We start from the raw sequence: 23391 nt of genomic DNA on the forward strand, positions 1-23391 counted from the left end.
AAGAACGATCCCGCACCTGATTTTCAGCACCCACCACTGCCCCTGCAGCCCTCTCCTGCCTCCGATCCGCTCCTAAACCACATTTGTGATTTTTCAAAATTCGCGGGTGCTCCTGGAACGGAACCCCCATGAATTTCGGAGGAGTACTGTACTTCCATTCTGTGGTTACAGTCAAAGTAATTTACTTATTATATACAGGTGCTTATATTGGACCTATGGCATTGGAGGGTTAAGTTATCTCTCCAAAGTCACAAGGGGTTACAGTGAGAACTGAACATGGTTCCCCTGGCTCCCAGTCTATTGCAATAACCAGCAGGCTAATCTTCCACTTCAAATTGGTTTTACCCAGGGAATCTAGGCACAGTGTAAATTCTTGTCATTATAGGGCAGCAATGTGCACAAAGGAGATCCCCTTTTTTTTTTTTTTTTCAAAGTAAGGTGAATACACTTTTTAAAAGAGAACATCTTATGTAGTAATTGGCTAAATGTGTTGCTGAGCAGAGAAAGCTTGTGGATTTTCAAGACCAAGAAATTGGTATCCGTGAGCAAAATAAAAATTAAGATACAATCTTTCTTTGAATAATTACTTTTGAGAATTCTCAGAGTGTATTAGTAATTGCCATAGATGCACTGGAGGGGGATCCTGGGAGCTGCTTCTTAAATTAGCCTGGGGAAATATAGAGTTCCTCACAGTATGGAACCAAGATGACGAACCTCTTAATAAGAAATTGGTAGCAAATCACAGATAAATTGTTCATTTATAAGTTTTTCCATTTGAAAGTGCTGTCATGAAATTAATGACTAGAACAAATGTAATAACAATATAATGAATATTCTTTGTAATAATATTTTCCATTTGTAATATGATAGAAACTGATGTGTCCAAAATATATACTCTTTGTATAATGTTCCTTTGCACATCCATATTTGGTCCATGCTCACCATGGCTGCACCCTCCAGGGCTAATCAACTCTAGGTCTCTGCTGTCAAACCGCCACTGTGATCAAAGGGACCCAAGGAAAATGAAGCTGTCAACCACTTCTGTTTCTTATGGCTGCGAGACAAGGACACTCACGAAAGCAGATAGAAGAAAAATCAACAACTTTGAGCCGTGGTGCTGGAGAAGACTTCTACAAATCCCATGGAAAGGAGGGATCACCAACAAAGATGTTCTTGCTCATATAAACCCAGAGTTGTCCCTGGAAGGCAAGATTATCAGACAGAAACTGACCTACAGTCAAACCTCGGTTTACGAGTGCTGCGGTTTGCGAGTGTTTTGCAAGACGAGAAAAACATTTGCAAAATCCGTACCTCGGAAACCGAGCTTGCCTCGATTTGTGAGCCCCCCTGCGATCCGGTATCCCCCCACCCATGTAATCCGGCATCCCCCCTGCTCGCGTCAGCCCCCCCCCCCCACTGTGATCCAGCATCTCCAACTCACCCACCCACCCACCCAAAACAATCGCTTTTTGAATATTTCCTCCCTCCCACCCTACTGTGACAGAATCCACAATTCTCCATCTAATGTCAGACCAAGTATGATCCATGATTTGCCAGTGTCTTACTAAAGGGGCAGTGTCCCGTTCAGTCCGCACTCTAGATTTATGTTCATTCAACCTAATTTTTATGGAGCACATTGTACGGCCGACATAAATTTTATTACAAGGGCATTGGATTATATAGATGACTCCTGTAGAGTCACACGTAGTAGATGTCTAGCTGAAATACCTATTCCCCGTATCAGGGTGAATCCAATAATGCCCTGGTATGGTAAGATGACACCATTGACACCTACCACATCCCAAATGACTACCCTGAGGCTGTTCTACAGGGGATTTATGTTTGACCAATTCTCCAATATTTCTAGTGCGTTTGTAAGAAAATATAGGTTTATCAGGACATTCTGGGACAGCTCTGGCATATAAGGAACAAAAATGGATCTATAATTTAAAGACCTTAGTCCCTGTAGGGCTCAATGAGGAAATTGAATGGTTATCAATATTATGAATGTTGGGGGTCTATTTCCTTCTGTTTCAAGTCCCCGCAGCGATTTGACAGCTGAGCCCCGCTCGGACGGTGGTTGATGTCTCAGGATCACTACGGGATGACGTCTCCTCACGTTCTACAATGTGCGTGAGGCCAGCTGTATATAATTATCTTGACTAGCAAACCGCGGCCATCTTGACATCGTGGATTAGCTCCTGTTGTAGGTAAGGAAACTTTTATGAGGTCTGGGTGGTTGCTGTATTGTAAATGCTCCAATATTTATCAATATAAGGAGGCCTTTCAGTTGCTTTAGGTTGCCAGTGTAATAGGAAAATAATAAGATAGGATTTTGTTGTGTTGTAGTTCCCTCGACCCTGAAGAAAGTTTCCTCTTGTGAAACATGCGTGTCAGGAGAGGTGAAGGATGGATAGCATCACTATAAGCCAGAGCTAAGTGATGTTACACTCTTTTAATGAAAATTGAGTAAAGTAGATGGATATAGGAAAAAAAAAATAATAATAATGTGTTAATAAAAGGTGGACCGACGAAGAGATATACAACCAGGGGTATGTACCCTTATGGTGGTCTGAAGGTCCATACATCTGGATGAATTAGTTATACAGTAAGTTTATGTATAAAATATCAGGACAACCAATATAGTTGTATTGATTACATTGAAGTCACAACTGAGGCATTTTTTGGTTACTTTAAGTTTCAGGTGGTCACGTCTGCAACCGCCTTCAGCTCTCACCTCCTCCAGCAGCAGACACACCCACAAGCTGCACTGCCTCCAATGGTTGCCTTACGTTCTGGAACGTTGCCCGCCTCACTGCTGTAACCTCACCCAAGCACTTTCCTGCATCTGTACGCAATTGTGAGGTGGAGCGGAGAGGACAATCGCGTACAGATGCAGGAAAGCGCTTGGGTGAGGTTACAGCAGTGAGGCGGCAACGTTCCAGAATGCGACCGCCGGACACTTAAGGCACAAATTTACCATGAAGAATCATTCTTTATAATGCCGAGGGCCTCAAGATAGTATCTGATGGGCCGCGAGTTTGAGACCACTGCTCTAAACTGAGCAGAAGTCCTCCACCTACATTCCTGCCAGAGGAGGGTGCTGTTTCGCTATCATATTTTCAATAGTCAGAGGCAGGCAAGCTCTACAGGAGTCCAGAAAGCCTGCCTGTCCCTAGTGATTGAAAACACAATGTTGAAGCACCACCTCCCATTGGCAGCAATGCTGTTGGAGGATTTTAAGCTACATGCGTCTCTGCTGTATTTGTATTTATTTATATGCCACTTATATCCTACACAGTTTCCATTGAGGTACCCTAGGTATTTTCCCTATCTGTCTAGGCAGGCTCACAATCCAGCTATGGTTGCTGGGGCAAAGGAGGGTTAGATGACTTGCCCAGGGTTATAAGGAGTGGTGCTGGGATCACTTCATTAAAAAGATAGTGGTGATGGAAAGAGGGATAATAATTTGTGTGGATGAGAAAAAGTATTTCTGTATGTTTGGTAAATCATTATCAATTTGTCCTGGAAATGCAACACCTTTATTTTTTCCCGTGTATCTTTACTTGACCCCCTTCCCCCCCAGGGCTTCAGAAAAAGGACAAATGTTACTGTGTGGCGACAAAAGTGTGTGCAATAATTTTGGGCTTCTTATTGTTTGTTCATGCGAACATCAGAACCCACTTATGTTTAGCATTATTTCTATGCCCTTTTCTAATGTTACTTGCATGTCTGCAAAAGGCTACCGAGGCTCATTACTAGGGAAATGAGGCAGCTAATGCATTCTATATGGTAGAGTAAGGTGGGCCCCAAATGCTTCACTATTCATTAACCGCCTAGAACTGAAAGGTATTGGCGGGATAGAAGACACCAATGTAATGTAATTTATACCTAATTTGTTTATATTTGGCCTCCCAAAACAATCCTTGTTCCAGCTTTGAATAGCAAATATTTGTATTTGCTGGTCTGCCCAAATACTGTTTACCACAGATTCTGCTCCGGCTTCTAACTAGTTGAGTCAACCCCCACATTTATTGAAAGTGCTTAGGACTGGGCAGCATTGTATGCTGCACTAGAGAAAGTTGCTGGTTCAATCTGTGAGTCAGATCTTCCAATTTTTTCAATTTGATTGGAGATTCTACAAAGGCAGCATTCCCAGGCCCTGGAGAGGAGGTAGTAATGCCCTTCGCTTAAGGGTGACATCTAGGCTCAGATTCTCAAAATGGTGCCGGAATCAGCCCTGGAAAAAATGGCTCCAGTTGCTCAAACTACGGTGCCATTTTGAGAATACGGTGCCATTTTGAAAATAGATGCCGGATATGTAGGCCAGAGGTTTACAGGCTTTCATTCATACAGGCGGTTCCTATCTTCGATGTAGAATCATGCTTAGCAACACCGAACGTCAACCTTACCCATGACACACCTCTTTTGACATTCGGCGCTGGTAAGCGTCTGTATAGAAGTGATTCAAGTGGCTTTTTTTGTAGGCGCCTTGTGGCGCCTACTTTTATTTTTTAATTCGTTTTTAATTGGGTTTTAACAGCACGGTCAATTACTGCATTAATGGCCATTAATGGCCAATTAAAACATTGAACTTAGGCACTGTTTAGGCACCTACTGGCAACTTCCAAATGGCGCCATCTTGAGAAGCCGGGCCCTAGTGACTAGATGCAGGGGCATAACAGTAGGATTCTAAAAGTAGACTTTGTACATAGCCACCAGAGAAGGACTGTCTCCGTGGTGGCCAGGAGAAGGGGAATGGTATAATTATAAAAGAAGGGAAAACTTCCCAGTTATTTGCAAATAAAGACGTGATGCCTGAATCCAAGAGCTGATTCTGATTAAGCTGGAGGCCAAAAAATGGGGCATGAGTAAACTGCTAGGTCAATAAAAACTACCTAGGATTTTACTCTTTCAGTCTGAAGAAGAAACATACATTGTGATATTCAAACCATATATATATATATTTTTAATTTTTTTTAAGAGAAAAGAGCATTCTGTGTGAGAAAGGGAGAGAATAAATATCAGGAGAACTCATTAATCAAGCCCTAAGTCACTCAAAGTATTCTACTCATATACAGCATTCTCACCAGAGTTGGAATCAGTTCATCCATTGAAAAACATTGACGGCACGAAAGCTAAAGAGTCTCCAGAAAACTCAAGCTGTTTCACCAGCTAACTTGCTAATAAGCCAGGAGAGCAATAGAAGGTGCTTTGCTATTCTGGATCAAGCTTTTTATAAAGAGGAATTTGAACAAACTGACATGCACAAGACCGACAACTGCTCCATAAAGCAAGAGCTTAGTTTGAATGTGTTAAACTGGACGCTCTGGAGCTCACAGTTATTGTTGGACCAAAAGGACTCTCTTGAAGCATAAATAGCATGACTTCTACTATCTTCTCTTGCAGATCGGCTCAGCTGCCAGCTAAAGCAGGTGCTCTCACCCCTTCTGAACTCCATTTACTAAATTCTGTGAGTATTAAAGATTGTTTTAAGTACAGCTACATCCTATCAAAATTGCTTTGAATGCAGGAAGCAGGTTTAGCACAGCGAGATAATTGATAAGCTACCTATTTTCTCTCTCTATAATGTTAAAGTAACAGATTAAGTTTTCCAGTCTGTCCGACGGCGATATTTTCATTTAATGCGTCTTCTGTTAGTTTCAAAATGTGCAATATGCTGTAATTTAATGTAAAACAAACTCTTTTCAGCAAAAGATTGTGATGAAACATAAGTTTCAGTGCATATTTTGTAAAATAAACTTTCGTCTTGGCAAGGCAATGTGCAAAGCAATCTGTGAAAGCATAGACATACCATTAATGTTTTCTAAAGAAAGATTTTCAAGGCTAATTAATTCAATATGTGATTTTAGGAAACCTAAACAGAGCTCAAATATTATACCAGGTCTGATTTATTTTTGCCCCATTAGCAGCACCAGGAAATTATTTTACGCTACTGTGTTACATGTTTTAGACTTCTGGCATTTTGTATGCATGATAGAACTTTGCCAGCGCTGTGGGTCCTTTTGAGGGTACTGTATTGCTCCTTATAAACTTGACCACTAAGGTGCATTTTCTTTCTGTGCTAGAGAGTTATGTCTAAAATGTGAGTGTGCTATGCTTATTCTGTTTTAAATATACAGTGGTCAACAGAACTAGCTACAAATATTTTGCTCTCTTTCCATGCTCAGGAAAATGGCAAGCTTTGTGGTTCCCCACAGATTCTGCAGCCTTCTCTGGTCTGTCATTATAACCATTCTGGGCTCTGCCAGCTGTCTGCCCCTGGGTGACGATTCCATTTGCAGGGCAGCAGAATTTGCTAAGTACAGTTTAGTCTTCACTGGGAAATGGAGTGAGACCACATTCCCCAAGCAATACCCCCTCTACAGACCCCCAGCACAATGGTCTTCATTGCTAGGTAAGTGGGTCAGGCACCAGGCAAGAAAGAAGCCAGAGTCCTGATGAACTGATTTTGATCTGAATTTATTCTTCACACTAATGTTATTGCTTAATAATTATCTTGAAAACAGCAGTAAAGAAAAACAAACTCATCAGGAAGTATTCTTCCCTGCGTCTGTCATCAAATCCATGTCCTTGCCTTCTAATAAACAAATTAACAAATTAAAAAACTCCATGAAATATATATTTTATACATTGGTTTTACTGTACAGTATAATCTCATTTTAATGGACTCGCTTATAACGGAACCTCACCTTTATAAACATGCAGAAAATCATTGCATATAGCGGACTCACTTATATCATACTTTGGGATATAACGGACAACCAATTTGGTCCCCAGAGCCGCTTTTAGCTGTAGTTTTGTTCGGCTATAACGGACATGCAGGCTCCACCTACAAGGTGCGTGGCGTGCCGGTGATATAGTATCAAATTGCAGCCCAGAAGAAAATGACAGATTATTTTTCTTTCCAGTACAGTACAACATAATGCTTTAGAACATCTTTTAGTGTTCTGGTTTTGCAATCATTTTGTGCCATATCAATGTTTTGCTGAGTTTTGTTATTGATGTTGCTGATATGCTTGTGCAGTGACTGTTCATTGATTGTACGTTGTTTCAAGTTGACCTAAATAAAGTTTTTAAAAATGCAACTCTGGATATAACGGACCGTTTTTCCAGGTCCCTTGAAGTCCGTTAAAGCGAGATTATACTGTAGTAGAAAACATGTCAGAATCTTTAAATTATGCTACAAAGAAGGGGCTTTTTTGTACCTAATTTATTTCCTGAATAGGTGCCACTCATAGTTCTGACTACTACATGTGGAGAAAAGATGAGTATGCCAGCAATGGAGTACGGGAGTTTTCTGAAAAAGGAGAGGCGTGGTTATTAATGAAGGAAATCGAAGCAGCTGGAGAGAAAATTCAAAGTGTGCATGGAATCTTTTCTGCTTCGGCCATCCCTAGTGGTGTAGGACAGTCTTCAACGGAGCTAGAAGTTCATTCAAGACATTCACTAGTAAGTAAATTTGCCCCTTCCATTTCAGCAATTTCTGATGCTGTACTGCTTGGGGGGAGGGGGGAGTTGAGGAGGGGAGAGTCTGGTCATACATGGTTTATGATTCATGTCTCGAGTGTGGTAACACCATGCCTAACAGTGTCATATATTAGGTTACTAAACTAAACTAAAATTTAAGTTTATAGACTGGATCATCTCCATGAAAATGGAGCTTGACTCGGTCAACAATCATAAACTAATAACAACAACAAATAATATTGATGAATAAATAAAAAAAGGAAAGATAAACCGAAGGATCTAGGAAAAACAATAAGAAAAATTAAGAGGAACGAGACGACAGATACATGGAGAATAATAATGTTTTCAGTGTTCTACGAAATGATTGAAATGAATTTAAGTCTCTTATTATAAGTGGAATAGCATTCCAAATCTCCATTAGCTTAAACATATAAGAATTTGTAAATGCTCCTTAAGATCTTATTCCCTTAAAAGAAGGAAAGGAAAGTTTTAATCTCTGTGTATTTCGCAAGAACATAGATCTTTGGGCATTCCAAGTTAATGGAACCAGAGGTATAAAGATACCGAATACGAGTTTGAAGACAAGGCATGCACATTTAAACTGAATCCTAAAGTAAATAGGAAGCCCATGAAGTTTTCCCAACAAAGGGGATACACGATCAAACTTCCGTTTCCCATTACATCATACTTCTCTTGGTTGCGAGATCAGACCAGTTTCCAGAACACTGCCAGATTGGTATCATCTAGATGAATGAGAAAGCTGTATGTGTACTCATTCTGTATCTATTGCATAGCAGTATACCAGTGTCTCTCAAACCGTTTTTAGCTCCAGCACACTATCCCCCTGTTTTACTAAAGTGCGCTATCACGCGTTTTAGTGTGTGTATAGTGCATGCTAAATCTACGAGCGTGCTAAACGTTAATGCGTCGATAGACTAACATGCACATGTTAGCTTTTGGCGTGTGGTTAGCGCGCGCTAAAATGCTTAGCGCACCTTAATAAAAGGAGCCCTAAATGAAGCATATGGTTTTTTGTGGCACATTATAATTGAAATTATAATTCAAGTTTCAAGTTTATTAGCGTTTTTGATTAATCGCTTAATCATACTTCAAAGCGATGAACATAAATAAAAAACATTAAAAATTACAATATTAAAGAGTAATACAATATTTAACATAGACTTAAAAACAAACCAGACTATACACAAACTTCACAAACAAGATAAAAGGGAGAAAGGGATTTGAACTACTAAATATTATAAAAAGAATAGTAAGGGAAAAACACAAGGTAGGGGATATAAAATTCATAATCAAAATCAACATAATTAATAAATCCAAGGTTGAGAATTATTACTCAAAAGCATCTTTGAAAAGAAATGTTTTTAAATTAGTCTTAAATATATCAATATTGTGTTCTTCTCTCAAATAGATTGGAAAAGAGTTCCAGACTTGAGGGGCCGTAACGGAAAAAATTCAATTTGAGAGTTATTTATTTAAATTCCTTAAAGCTATGTATGGGTAATTGTAACAAAACAAATAGAATAGAATTGCTAACCAATGCGACAGATGTGCTTGCTTTTGAGTACAAATGAACTCAAAACGTGGCTCAGTAGTCAATAAGCAAACATGCATTTCATCATCCACCATCTGTAGTCGTTTTCTTTTTTATCTATTTAATTTCTGTCAGAGCTGAAAATGCAAGTTTGCAAAGAGAAGAAGATCCAAACGGTAACAAAGCCTTGATTGCTTTTTTTCTCAAGTTAGGATAACTACTGCATAAAAAAATAAAACTACAGTTACTTGCCGTTAGTTTTCAAGGACCAATCACATCAATGAATGATGCTTGTCTGGGCGGTTGTATCCTTATGCACATAGACACTCATAATATTGACAGAATCTTGTGTATGCGATGTACATGTCATCTATTCTAGTGTATATTTATGAAGAGAATTTTCTAAAATAAAGTAACATTCTAGAATCTCTTGTGGCACACCCAAAATCTCTTTGTGGCATACCACTGTGCCGTGGCACACAGTTTGAGAGACACTGCAGTATACATTCAGATTATTTGAACAAAATACCATTGAGGGTGTGTTCCCTGTTGGTCATGGATGATTTTAAGTCTCACATGTATGCTATTTAAAAAATAAAATTCAGCATGAAAAACATTGGGAAAATGAAGCTACTAAGTAGTAGATTTAAAATAAACTGATGAAAATATTTTTTCACACAATGTGTAATTAAACTCTGGAATTCTTTGCCAGAGAATGTGGTGAAATCAGTTAGCTTAGCAGGGTTTAAAAGACGTTTGGATAATTTCCTAAAAGAGAAGTTTATAGGCCATTATTGAGATGGCTTGGTAAAATCCACTCCGAAGGTAATAGCCATTTGGAACGCTATAATAGAACCATGCATCAGATTTTAAAAACCATGAGTGAATATTTACCTGAGATGAATCAAATATATAACAGCACTATTAATAGTGCCACTGGGAATTCACCTGCTTATTTGATGCTAGGTAAAGAACTGTACTGAAGAATAATAAGGATTAACAGTGTTGTGTTGAATTCAGAAACAAAGAATTCCAAGCTAGCTTTGGCCACAGGTTGTTTGTCCAATTTATAGTATCTATCTGACAAAGAGCTTTATTATTCTAAAATAATTTATTTAAAGCATTGGGCAAGAGGGGGGGGGGATGTAATATGAGCTATTTTACTACATTCATGCTAAAATTCCCAAAAATTGATTTTAGAGACATTTGTGAAGCATGTTTTGCCGGCAGATGCCAATGTTTAGGCCAAGAAAAACTTGGCATAAATAAGAGGAGCCTAAGGTTTTCATACCTACTGGCACCTAGGTCCAATTCAGGTACCACTAAATGCAATTCTTTAAACACCGCCTAATTCAAGATTGATAACCATTATGCACTGCAGTACTTAATGCCTATCAATTAGGCACCATTTATCTGCATAGTGCTGGAACAGCTTCTATGAATTTTCAGTGGCAGTATCTAGATTGTGCCGCTGAAAATTTATAGTTCACTTATTTGTATAGTGGCTGTCTCTATATGGAGAAGTGGTTTGAGGTCAAATATTCATTTTATTAAAAGGCCCAGGATTTATAGCATGCATCAAAACAGCAGAAAGACACATCAAAAGAAGTGTGATCATGTGTCCCTTCTTTTGAGAAAACGTCAATGGCTCCCCTTTCGATTGAGAGTTCAATTTAAATGCATTTGTATGGTATTTACAATCTTACACGGACTCTTCATGCCTTTAATTTCTTTATCCTTAAGTGCTCTGAGATCCCTAGGCTCAAGGACCTTCCATGTGTATAAGCTTTCTTTTCCATCTTTGTAATGAATAAAGTCTGTTAGCAAAATTTCTCGTTCCTTTCCATATTTATTTACAGCGATATGGAATGAATTTCCATCTTATATTAGAACTTGTTTCTCCTTTCAGATTTTCCGCAAATCTTTGAAAACTGAGTTATTTCAACTACTTTTAGGCAATAGTTACATTGAGTGTTAATAGGTATCTTTGCATGCCGAATCAAGCTATTCGTTCTTCTTTTGTAATCTTACTATGTAAACCGAGTCGAGCTCCTAATTCTAGGAGATGACTCAGACCTAGATTCACTAAACCTTCCAATCCTCTACTGACGATCGCAAAACCAGTTCTACTGGTTTTGAAATCATTCCCCAACCCCGACCCAATTCACTAAATGGCCCACTGCCCACTTAATGATCCGATCCGACCCATGCAAATTAGTAAAATCCCATTCAAAATAGCCAAGCGATTGATTCACTAACAATTGCTTAGCTATTTTGAATCGGATTTTACTATCCTAAAACCTGACTGCTGCAGACTTGTCGGTAACTGTGTTACTGACAGGTCTGCCAGTTTTTTGACAGGCCTGCCTGTCATTTTTATTCTTTTTTTTTTTATGGCACAGATATTTTGTGTGTGTTACACACGCAAAATATCCGCCCCATATAAAACAAAAATGAATTAAAGACAGGCAGGTCTGTCAAAAAAACGCGGCAGCGGCCCCCACAACAAATGCACCCCCCCCCCCCCGTTATCCACAAATGACACTGCCATCGGTGCTTTACCCCTCCCCCCAAAAACACGAACCCCATTACCTATAAAGTTGGGAGCAGGAGGGGTGCTCAGTCCCTCCTGCTCCATAGGCCTCCATCCAGTGGTGGGAGCATGAGGAACCGCAAAGTCCTTCTGCTCCTTCTCCTCCGCCCTGCCCAATGCAAATGCGGGCCTAAGGCCCTGATTGGCTTATCCTAGGAACACCCATGATCCTACATTGATGAGTGCGCCTCTTGCTCTTTTATCTGCAGTTCTTTCATTTTATCTCCTACACAATCAGAAGCAATTTGAGCTATTCCTCGAATTTCCTGTAATTTCCTTTGGTGATCAGCTAACCATTCATGCATTGAAGTTATTTCTCTACTTGATGATTCAGGATAAATCTCTTTGAATGGCATCAAACTTTCTTTACTTAGCATCAAATAAGCAGGCGAATTCCCAGTGGCACTATGAATAGTGCTGTTATATATTTGACTCATCTCAGGTAAATTTTCTGACCAACATTGTTTTTTATATTCATGGTTTTTAAAATCTGATGCATGGTTCTATTATAGCGTTCCAAATGGCTATTACCTTTGGGAGATAAATACAGAGTGGATTTTCCCAAGCCATCTCAATAATGGCCTATGGACTTCTCTTTTAGGAAATTATCCAAACCTCCTTTAAACCCTGCTAAACTAACTGATTTCACCACATTCTCTGACAAAGAATTCCAGAGTTTAATTACACGGTTTATTTTAAATCTACTACTTAGTAGCTTCATTGCATGATCCCTAGTCCTAGTATCCAAGCAATTCACATCTACCCTTTCCACTCCACTCAGTAGTTCATAGACCTCTATCATATAACCCCTGAGTCATCTCTTCTCCAAGCTGAAGAGCCCTAGCCACTTTAGCCTTTCCTTATAGGGAAGTTGTCCCATTCCTTTTATCATTTTTGTCACCCTTCTCTGTACCTTTTCTAACTCCGCTATATCTTTTTTAAGGATGGGTCTGCCCTAGAATCCAACAATTTTGAGAAGGAGTTATGAAGAAAATTGTGGCAACTTTGAGTAATAGGGTGGAACTTACTGCAGTGGTGTATTTGTTGGTATTAGCTGACTAGTGAGTGAGAGCTGGTATATCATATGATTCCTGCTGCAAGATATACGAGATGGTAATTTTATGGAAGAGGATACCCACAGTGACTAATTAGGCCAGTCAAGAATTTGAGATTGCTTTAATGGAGAAAATGTTCTATTCATTAAAAAGGCAAAATTGATGTATACATTAGTGTGTGAGATAGGTACTGGATCAGATGGAGCAATGGGCAAGCCAGGGGACCAGGTTAAGTCAAATATCTCTGTCTCAAGTAGGGTGCATATTTGGAAAAGGGGTGAGGTTATGTTTCAGTGTCAATGTCTTGCTCCATAGAGCAGAATTGTCATTTAAATAAAGAATTTAAACCCCCCTCCCCCAAAATGTTTATACTGTGATGTGGCTTTTATCATGAGATGACCTGGCACCTGGCAGCACTTCTGTGGCTGCTAGGGGAAGGAGGACAAGTGTGTGGCACAGTGGTGTAAAGCCACAATCTCAGTACCCTGAGGTTGTGGGTTCAAACCCACATTGCTCCTTGTGACCTTGGGCAAGTCACTTAATTGACTCAGGTATATTAGATAGATTGTGAGCCCACCAGAACAGACAGGGAAAAATGCTTGAGTACCTGAATAAATTCATGTAAACCATTCTGAGCTCCCTGAGGAAAAGAGTATAGAAAAATAAATAAATAATTTAATGGCAGCACCATAAAAATTAAAGTATAGTGTTGCTGCATTCCATCTTCATTCTTGTAGTGTGGAGTCACAGAGCCACCTTCTTAACTGGATCTCCCTGCCCCCTACCTCTACCTCTCATGGCGGGAGCTGCTTGGGAGGAATTTATACCTCTGTAAGGAGTGTTTGATGATGTTGCCTGTACCTGAATGTAACTCATCTCTCAAACATCTAATAAAAAAAAAGCATGAGCTAAATCCAAATCTCTTACTAATTACGGTAATGGTCCCATATATAAAGCTGCTCCCCCAGTAAATTCACAGAAGCTCATAAGAACTGAATAAGCTTCGGTGTATTTGCTGTGGGGGAATAGTTACCACAGCTTTGTAACAGGGACCCTGAGAGAGTCATTGTCAAAGCCATTTCCATAGGTAAAACAGTGCTTCACAAGTTCACATAGCAGGGAGGCTTTTACAAAATTTCCTGCTAGTATGTGGGTAAAAGCTAGCATGAAACTAACATGTGCACATAGTTAACATAAGAACATAAGCAATGCCTCCTCTGAGTCAGACCTGAGGTCCATCGCGCACAGCGGCCCAACAGGTCCAGGACCTGTGCAGTTCTGTCCCCTTTTCCAGCAGGAAATTGTCCAATCCTTTCTTAAACCCCAGTACCGTACTCTGCCCTATTACGTCCTCTGGAAGCGCATTCCAGGTGTCTACCACACGTTGGGTAAAGAAGAACTTCCTAGTATTCGTTTTGAATCTGTCCCCTTTCAACTTTCTGAATGCCCTCTTGTTATTTTATTTTTCAAAAGTTTGAAGAATCTGTCCCTCTCTACTTTCTCTATGCCCTTCATGATCTTGTAAGTCTCTATTATGTCCCCTCTAAGTCTCTGCTTCTCCAGGGAAAAGAGACCCAGTTTCTCCAATCTCTCAGCGTATGAAAGGTTTTCCATCCCTTTTATCAGACGTGTCGCTCTCCTCTGAACCCTCTCGAGTAACGCCATATCCTTCTTAAGGTACGGCGACCAATATTGGACGCAGTATTCCAGATGCGGAAGCACCATCTCCCGATACAACGGCAGGATAACGTCTTTCGTTCTGGTAGTAATACCCTTCTTGATTATACCTAGCATTCTATTCGTTCTCTTAGCAGCCGCTGTGCACTGTGCCGTCGGCTACATTGTCATGTCCACCATTACCCCCAAGTCCCTTTCTTGGGTAGGGACTTGGGGGTAATGGTGGACATGACAATGAAGCCGACGGCACAGTGTGCAGCGGCCACTAAGAGAGCGAATAGAATAGTTAGCCACAAACAGCACATAAGTTCTCGGGGGAAGAGCTGAGGAGTTTGCACTTGCCTGAATGTTAAAATTCAGCGGAATATATGTAATTATTTAAAGAAAAACTGTGCATCAAATAGCAGGTGTAAATGTGTATGCAAAGTTTTCTAGGAGTGACTTTTGAAGCAAAACTACATGCTTTTGCCTTCAAAATTCACCAAATTCTACACATATGGCCTGGCACCTGAATATTTATTAGAACTGTTTGCTTTGTTCAAAGGGAGTCGTCCATTATGCACCACATCCTTATTTGTCTTTCCGTCTGTTCGAGGCTGCACTAAGAATTTCTGCTCGCTTATTAGACAGGAAGTTACATACTGTACTCTATTTATAAGGTCCAGCTCATGCATACATTTCAGAAAGTTATTAAAATCGACCCTATTTGTAAGATTTTATAGAGAATTAAAAAACATAGAAACATAGAGTATGATGGAAGAAAAGGGCCGACGGCCCAACAAGTCTGCCCACCCTCTATAATCCATCTATTAAGCATTCCTCTGGAGCGACCCCACCTGTCTGTCCCATCGTCCCTTGAGGTCGAGCGTGTTGCTGGCCTCGACTACCTGACGTGGAAGACCATTCCATCGATCAACTACCCTTTCGGTGAAGAAGTATTTCCTGGTGCCCCTATGAAATCTTCCCCCTCTGAGCTTTAGAGGATGCCCTCTTGTCGCCGTGGGACCGGTAAGACAAAAGATTTCTTCCTCCACCTCAATGCGGCCCGTGATGCATTTGAATGTTTCTATCATGTCCCCCCTTTCTCTGCGCTCTTCGAGAGAATATAAGCGCAGCCTGCTCAGACTTTCTTCATATGGGAGATCTTTCAGTCCTGAGACCATCCTAGTGGCCATTCGCTGAATCGACTCCATTCTCTTCACATCTTTTTGATAATGTGGCCTCCAAAACTGAACACAGTACTCCAGGTGAGGTCTCACCATGGATCTGTATAACGGCAGTATAACTTCAGGCTTTCGGCTGATGAAGCTCCTTCTGATACAACCCAGCCTTTGTTGAAGCTTTCTCCACCTGATTGGCAGCTTTCATATCTTCCCGGATGATTACTCCCAAGTCCCGTTCTGCTACAGTTCTTGTTAGGTTTTCACCATTCAGGGTGTATGTTCTGCATGGATTTCCGCTACCAAGGTGCATCACCTTACATTTTTTTGGATCATTTTGTAGGTCGCTGGGGCTGTCCAGTGTCTTATTTTTTGTAAACCGCATCGATCCGAGAGATTTTGTGGTCTAGAAATGTTATGTAATGTAATAGCCTAAAGAACACATATTCTTTTCTCCAACACAGGCTGTTTTAAAGTTACAGTCTAGTTGGCTTCCCTTGTATATTTTTCTACTTGTTTCTGTATACAGTATGTGTAAACTGCTTTGAATGTGAAACCACAAAATGGTAGTATACAAGTTCCATTCCCTATCCCTTATGTTTGTTATGTTTTATCTCTAATGTCTGTTAAAACATGCAATCGTCTGGTTCATCAGTTTCACACGCAAACATGAATACATTTATAATCCTGGCTTCTTCTTACAGAGGGAACAGAGCATCTCTGTTAGTAAAGTAGGACATAGGCACACAGTACTCCAGTTGTCTTTCTCTCCAAATAGCATGCAACACGCTTATTTACCGAAGCAATTTATAGCAATGTAAATATTTACAGCAGACTGTTAAGGTCTTATTCTTTGCTTCTATAGAGATGGGGGCAGGATGAGGTTACAGATGATTACCACAGTTATTACAACTTATCCACATGAATTTTACTTATTGAAGCACTGGCAGACAAAGCACAGGCTGGCACAGCTTTCTCCAATTCTAATGAGGAGAAGGGTTGAGAGAGACTCGGTAAATATTGTGTTTTGCCTCTGCAACTGTTATGAGGGGGGTGCTGAAAAGTTCTTAGCCCAGCCAATGAACTTCCTAAATTCTGAGTGTTATTTTGCCACTGTAGCTGAAAAGAGTGGTATCTTATTTCGCTAAGTGCCAATTTGCAGAAACAAAAATTCTATGTTTTGACATTGTTTCAGCTCATTGATTGAACCATATCCACATCATTTTCTTTTTGGTTGGGCTGAGAACTTTTCAGCACCCCCTCGTATTATCCCAAATTATTTGCTGAAGAGACTTTAATATAGTGGTTCAGAACATCAGCTTTTGAGCGGTCTGCCTTAGTGACTGTGTGGAGAGTGCAGCATTTGTGGTGAAATTGCCTTCCTCCTCTGATCTCAAATCAATAAATTGCCTTCCCTCTCTGATCTCAAATCAATAAAATTTGTCAGGAGTGTCTAACCTGCGGACCAGTGAAGTATTTTGTGCAGCCCCGGTCGAGGGTGATGCAGTGTTTTCCTCTGCTGCCCCCGGGTATTTACCGTCTTGCCAGCTCCTTCCTCTGTCTTGCTGCAGCGTTTGCGTGTTTGTGTAGCCCCAGAAACATTTTTTTTGGCCAATCCGGCCCAGTGAAGCCAAAAGGTCGGACACCCCTGAATTATGTTATATAAGATGTCCCCCTCCCATACTATATTAGAGGCTGTTATTATGGAGTCCTGAAAGTGTAAGGATTCAGTCCTAAAACAGAAAGGTTATTGTCCTGTTTAATTTTTTTATAACCGGAAGAAAGCAACTTCTAGGGAGAATTAAGGGTCCCTTTTATCAAACCACGGTAGAGCTTTTTACCACGGGCCAGTGAGGTAAATGCTTTGACACTCATTTAATTCCTATGAGCATTGTAGCATTACTTTGCTGGCCTGCGGTAAAAAGTGCTACCATGGTTTAATAAAAAGGAACCTAAGTAAAGAGCAGGACACTACTGAAATAAACAACATTATTGCAACAAACATACTGAATTGCTTAACACATATTTCTGTTCTGTGTTCACAGCTAAAGTGCCGGGAACGGACCGCAGAAGATAAGCGCAAATAAGGGATGGAGGAGTAGTAGACCCTGATCGATTTTCAGAGGGTTGTGTTCGTGAGGAGCTAGCTAAGTTAAAGGTAGACAAAGCAATGGGGCCGGATGGTGTACATCTGAGGGTGCTGAAGGAACTTAGGGAAGTTCTAGTGGCTCCCCTGACTGACCTTTTCAATGCTTATCTAGAGTTGAGAGTGGCACCAGAGGACTGGAGAAGGGCAGATGTGGTCCCTCTCCACAAAACTAGAAGTAGGGAATTGCAGGCCAGTAAGTCTGACTTCTGTGGTAAGCAAATTAATGGAAATGCTTTTAAAACAGAGAATGGTTAAGTTTATGGAATTCGGTGAATTACAGGACCGGAGGCAACATGGATTCACTAGAGATAGGTCTTGTCAGACAAATCTGATCAATTTTTTTGACTGAGAATTGGATAGGGGAAGTGCTTTAGATGTGGTGTATTTAGATTTCAGCACAGTCTTTGACAGTGTTCCCACAAGCGTCTAATAAATAAACTGAGTGCCCTCGGGATGGGCTCCAAAGTGGGGCTGGGTCAGAAACTGGTTGAGTGGAAAGTGACAGAGGGTAGTGGTCAATAGAGATTGCTTTGAGGAAAAGGATGTTACCAGTGGTGGGCCTCAGTGGCGTACCTAGGGTATGTGGCCCCCGGGGCCCATCATTTTTTGACCCCCCCCCCCCCCCCCTATGTAAAAAAATATTTTTTGTAATGACCATGAAACAGAATAAATGGTCAGAATAGAAACAGGCAGTGAAAATTTTCTTATATTCCAAAACATAACATAACATAAAATATGTTCTGAATTATCATGACATCAGAAGTACATATGGAATAGTTGTAGGTGATGCTTGGGACAGTTCTGATTGTGTTAGTTCGGTTTTATGTGTTTTTTGAATAGAAGGGTTTTTATTTCTTTTTGAAGGTTTTAGCAGTCTGTGGTCGATGTCAATTGGTTGTAGAGTTGGGGTCGAGTTGTTGCAGCTCGAATGGCTAGGAGGTTGTCGAACAGTTTTTATCTTTTGACGTTTTTGGTTGGGAGGGTGTGTGAATGGTGCGTGAGTTCTCCTATGTCTGTTTGAAGTGGATTGAATTATTTAGCTGAAGAAATTAGTTACCCCTCATCCCACACACATCAATTCTCTTCCATTTTTGTTCCCATTATAAAAAACACTGATAAGTTCCCAGAAAAAAAAATACATTAAAATAAGAAGTGAAAACAAAGGCCCCTACAGATGAGAACATAACATAAGAATAGCCTAACTGGATCAGACCAATGGTCCATCATTGCCCAGTAGCCCATTCTCATGGTAGCCAATCCAGGATACTAATACCTGGTCAAAACCCAAAGAGTAGCAACATTCCATGCTACCGATCCAGAGCAAGCAGACACTTCCCCCATGTCTTAATAACAGATTATGGACTTTTCCTCCAGGAATTTGTCCAAATCTTTCTTAAACCAGCTACACTATCTGCTTTACCATAACTTCTGGCCACTTCATTTTTAAGTTTAGATCTTTCCTTTCAAACAGAGACCTTGCTAGATGTCAAATACAGCACAAGGTAACTTCACATGGACTTAGCTGTGCAGGAAATGTGAATCTCCTCATACACCCACCATATAGTGCAAAAAATGTGCAAAGGTCTGTTTTTTTTCTTTCGATCACTACATAGCCTAATGCCACACAAGCAGCGCTGTTACAAACATATTCTGTAGGTCAATGCTAAGGATAACAAAGTTTCCTTCCTTGGACCAGAAGGAGATACTGATAAACCACTGGAAGAGATCCCAACACAACACCCACAGACCAACTCAGTGTGTGAACCAGTTGAGTGGAGTGGACTAACTGGGGGGTGGAAATGGGCCCGGAGTTTGCTCAGCAGAATTTCCCAGACCACCTCTTCCTCTCAACACATTGACACGCTGCCACCATCACCACTAGGAACACCTCACTAGGTAAGCCAGCTATGCTATAAACTTTATAAAACACATTATTATATTTTCTTATAAAGCACATATTTTAACTGAACTCTCTGACATCCTCAGCCTTTCCATTCACAAAAATAGAAGGAAGAAAAGTTCCCATTTCCTGCTGGTCTCATGTCCCCGGCCTATACAATAATTTTTTTTCTGCAGACCCTTCAAAAGTCTGACCAAATCCTCGTTTCACTTGCATTATAAAGTACTGAGGATGCCATCTCTCCCCAATCCCAGGTCCTAAAGTCTAAGACAGTAGCGCAAACTAATGCTGCCAGATACAGGAAAAAAAATTTTGATTCGATTCAGCCCTATTGAATTGGTTTTTCAATTCGATTTTCCTGCCCAGTTGGGTGATTTTTTTCAAAACTCCTGGTGGGTTTATAGCTTTTTCACCCTCTTTGGCTTCTCCTAACCACACTGGCGCTGTGTGTAAATAAAATAAAGAAACAAAAAGGACTTTTCCTCTCTCTGTTAAATCCTAGCTCACGTTTGCAGTCCAACACCAGCTCTGGCAGGATACACATTTCAAATCTGACATATTATAATCACAAAACAGAAAATAAAATTAATTTTTCTACCTTTTGTTGTCTGGTTATATTTCAAATCTTGTTGGTCCAAGGCTCTGGTTTTCTTCTGATAACTTGCTTGCCAGGGTCTCCTTCTTTCTGCATGCTAACCATCCATCTGCCAACTCTGTCCTCCCTTTCCATTTCCCTTCCCTTCCAGGAAGTCTGGTATCTTTCCTTTTTTTCATCTCCCTCCACAGATCCACCTTTTCTTAAATACCCTTTCATCCGGCATCTCTCCCTCCTTCCCCACCACCCCAGAGTCCACCATCTCTCCCTTTCTTTTCCTAATTACCCTCCTATCCAGTATCTCTATCCCTCCTCCACACCATCCCTTGTGTCCAATTTCTCTCCCTTTCTGTTCCTTCCCTCCCTAAATCCCATGGTCCATCATCTCTCTCCCTCTCCTCTATTTTCAGACCCATTATTTCTTTCCCCCCCCCCAAAGTTTGGCATATGCACGTCTCTTTGAACACCCCCTTCCCTCCGTGTACTTCTAAATCATGGTCCCCCCCCAAAGGCCTGTCCCCCTTAAAGGTCTGCCTGTCCCCCCTTGAAGGCCTGCACCCCCCTTGAAGGCCTGTCCCATCCCCTTGTAGGCCTGTCCCCCCCTTGAAGGCCTGCCTGCCTGTCCCCCCCTTGAAGGTCTGCACCCCCAAAGGCCTGCACCCCCCCGAAGGCCTGTCCCCCACTTGAAGGCCTGTCCCACCCCCCTTGTAGCTTCTCCCCCCCCTTGTAGGCCTGTCCCCCCTTGAAGGCCTGTCTGCCTGCCTTTCCCCCTCTTGAAGGCCTGCACCCCCTTGAAGGCCTGCACCCCCCCGAAGGCCTGCACTCCCTTGAAGGTCTGCCCCCCCCCGAAGGCCTGTCCCCCCCTTGAAGGCCTGTCCCACCCCCTTGTAGGCCTGTCCCCCCCTTGTATGCCTGTCCCTCCTTGAAGGCCTGCCTGCCTGCCTTTCCCCCCCTTGAAGGCCTGTCCCCCCTTGAAGGCCTGCACCCCCTTGAAGGCCTGCACCCCCCCGAAGGCCTGCACTCCCTTGAAGGTCTGCACCCCCCGAAGGCCTGTCCCCCCCTTGAAGGCCTGTCCCACCCCCTTGTAGGCCTGTCCCCCCCTTGTAGGCCTGTCCCCCCTTGAAGGCCTGCCTGCCTGCCTTTCCCCCCCCTTGAAGGCCTGTCTCCTCCTTGAAGGCCTGCACTCCCTTGAAGGTCTGCAACCCCCCCGAAGGCCCTGTCCCCCCCCCCTTGAAGGCCTGTCCCACCCCCTTGTAGGCCTGTCCCCCCCTTGTAGGCCTGTCCCCCTCTTGAAGGCCTGCCTGCCTTTCCCCCCCTGAAGGCCTGTCCCCCCCCTTGAAGGCTTGCACCCCCTTGAAGGTCTGCACCCCCCCAAAGGCCTACACCCCCCCGAAAGCCTGCACCCCCCCTGAAGGCCTGCCTGCCCCCCCTTGAAGGCCTGCCCCCCTTGAAGGTCTGCACCCCCCCCGAAGGCCTGTCCCCCCTTGAAGGCCTGCCTGCCTGCCTGTCACCCCCTCCCCCTTGAAAGCCTGCCTGCCTGCCCACCCGCCCCACCCTGAAGGCCTTATGCCCCGACCCTCCCCGAAGGACCGCTCGCCCCCCTGGCCTCCCCGCACCACCTATGAAGCAGCCGCAGCAGGATCGCGAAGTCAGCATCAGCGATCCCTGCGCTGCTTTCTGCGCCACGGTCCTGCCCCTCCTCTGACATCAGAGGAGGGGTGGGATCGTGGCGCAGAAAGCAGCGCAGGGATCGCTGACGCTGACTTCGCGATCCTGCTGCGGGCTGCTTCACAGGTGGTGCAGGAAGGTCAGTGGGGCGAGCGGTCCTTCGGGGGTGGGGGGGGACTGAACGGCAAGGCCGGGAGCACCCCCTTAGGGCTAGAACCCGGGGCGCACTGCCCCCCCGCCCCCCACTTGGTACGCCACTGGTGTGCCTCAAGATTCTGTTCTTTGGCCTGTTCTTTTTAACATTTTTATAAGCGATATTGCTGAAGGGCTGTTGGGTAAGATTTGCCTCTTTGTGGATGATACCAAAATCTGCAATAGAGTAGACACCCCGAATGGAATGAATAACATGAACAAAGACCTAGTGAAACTTGAAGAATGGTCTGAAATCTGGCTATAATTTAATGCTAAGAAATGCAAAAACCCAAAGGAACAGTACAGTTTAGGGAGTGAAGAAAAGATGAAGTTTGTATAGGGGTGAGGCTGAGGACAGAATGGGGTGGGGCTGAGGCAGACAGGGTGGAGTGAGGCAGGGTTGGGGGCAGGGCCAAGTGTCTTCATTTTTAGCCAATGAAATCTAGTAACTCTATGTCAAGTACTTGTGATCTGGATTGGCCACGGTTAGAAATAGGATACTGGGCTTGATGGAACCTTGGTCTGACCCAGTAGGGCAATTCTTATATGAAGTTACCAGACCCCCTTATCAGTACTCCCTCAAAGCTGCAGAACTATCTTAAAATCTATACTCCACACCAGGGAAGGAGACTCATCAAAGGCAGGAGGAGGTTAAAGGGATGGAGAAGGCCTGCTGCTGGACAGGGGGGGAGGTTAAAGCAAGGGAGAAGGCCTGCTGCTGGACAGTGGAGAGGTAAAAGGAAGGGAGAAGGGCTGCTGCTGGACAGGGGGAGCAGGGAAGAGGTGCTGCTGGACATGTGGGAGTTAAAAGGAAGGGAGAAGGGCTACTGCTGGACAGGAGGTGCAGGCAAGGGGTGGTAGAGGGGTGGTGGTGGACAGCTGAGGAGAGAGAAAGAAAGAAAGACAGACAGACAGCGGCCAAGGAGAGAGAGAGAAATAAAGAAAGAAAGACAGACAGACACATCTATTCTAGAACCCGTTAATGTAATGGGCTTAAAGACTAGTGGTGAATAATGTACTCTGAGACTGTAGAGCTTGTCTGCATAGCCTAGAGGAAAATTGTGTTTGAATTTTCAAGAGACTTTTGATCTTCAAGTTCGATCAGGGTCTACCACTCCTCCATCCCTACTCGCGTTTTGTCTTCTGTGGTCCTGCTACCGGCACTTCAGTAGCCTCTCTTAACTTTTACAGATATTTTTGCCTGTCTTCCTCTTTTTTTTTTTTTTTTAACTTTAATATTTATTGAATTTTTTCAATATAATCAAGCATAAAACTTGTACAGAAAGGAAATTCAGCATGAAATTAATACAATTGAAAACATATATAAAAGAATATCAAATATAAGCATAAATTATTAGA

At 42.4% G+C, this 23391-nt stretch overlaps 1 protein-coding gene across 2 annotated transcripts in view; it reads left to right on the top strand.

Moving 5' to 3' along the window:
• The first annotated feature begins 5114 nt into the window (after nt 1-5114).
• The window catches only part of SPON2 (spondin 2), a 53739-nt gene continuing 35462 nt past the window's right edge, over nt 5115-23391 (top strand). Inside the window, exons 1-4 of one of the 2 annotated variants that reach the window (XM_033932302.1) lie at nt 5115-5209; nt 5410-5473; nt 6192-6418; nt 7250-7473. In XM_033932302.1, coding sequence (XP_033788193.1) covers nt 6196-6418; nt 7250-7473 — 447 coding nt within the window. In that variant the 5' untranslated portion in view covers nt 5115-5209; nt 5410-5473; nt 6192-6195. Of the gene's footprint in view, nt 5210-5349; nt 5474-6191; nt 6419-7249; nt 7474-23391 lie in introns of those variants that run through there. The other variant, XM_033932389.1, reaches the window with a different exon arrangement.

The sequence above is a fragment of the Geotrypetes seraphini genome, chromosome 1 (assembly GCF_902459505.1).
Source record: "Geotrypetes seraphini chromosome 1, aGeoSer1.1, whole genome shotgun sequence".
In the NCBI taxonomy this organism is placed as follows: Eukaryota; Metazoa; Chordata; class Amphibia; order Gymnophiona; family Dermophiidae; genus Geotrypetes; species Geotrypetes seraphini.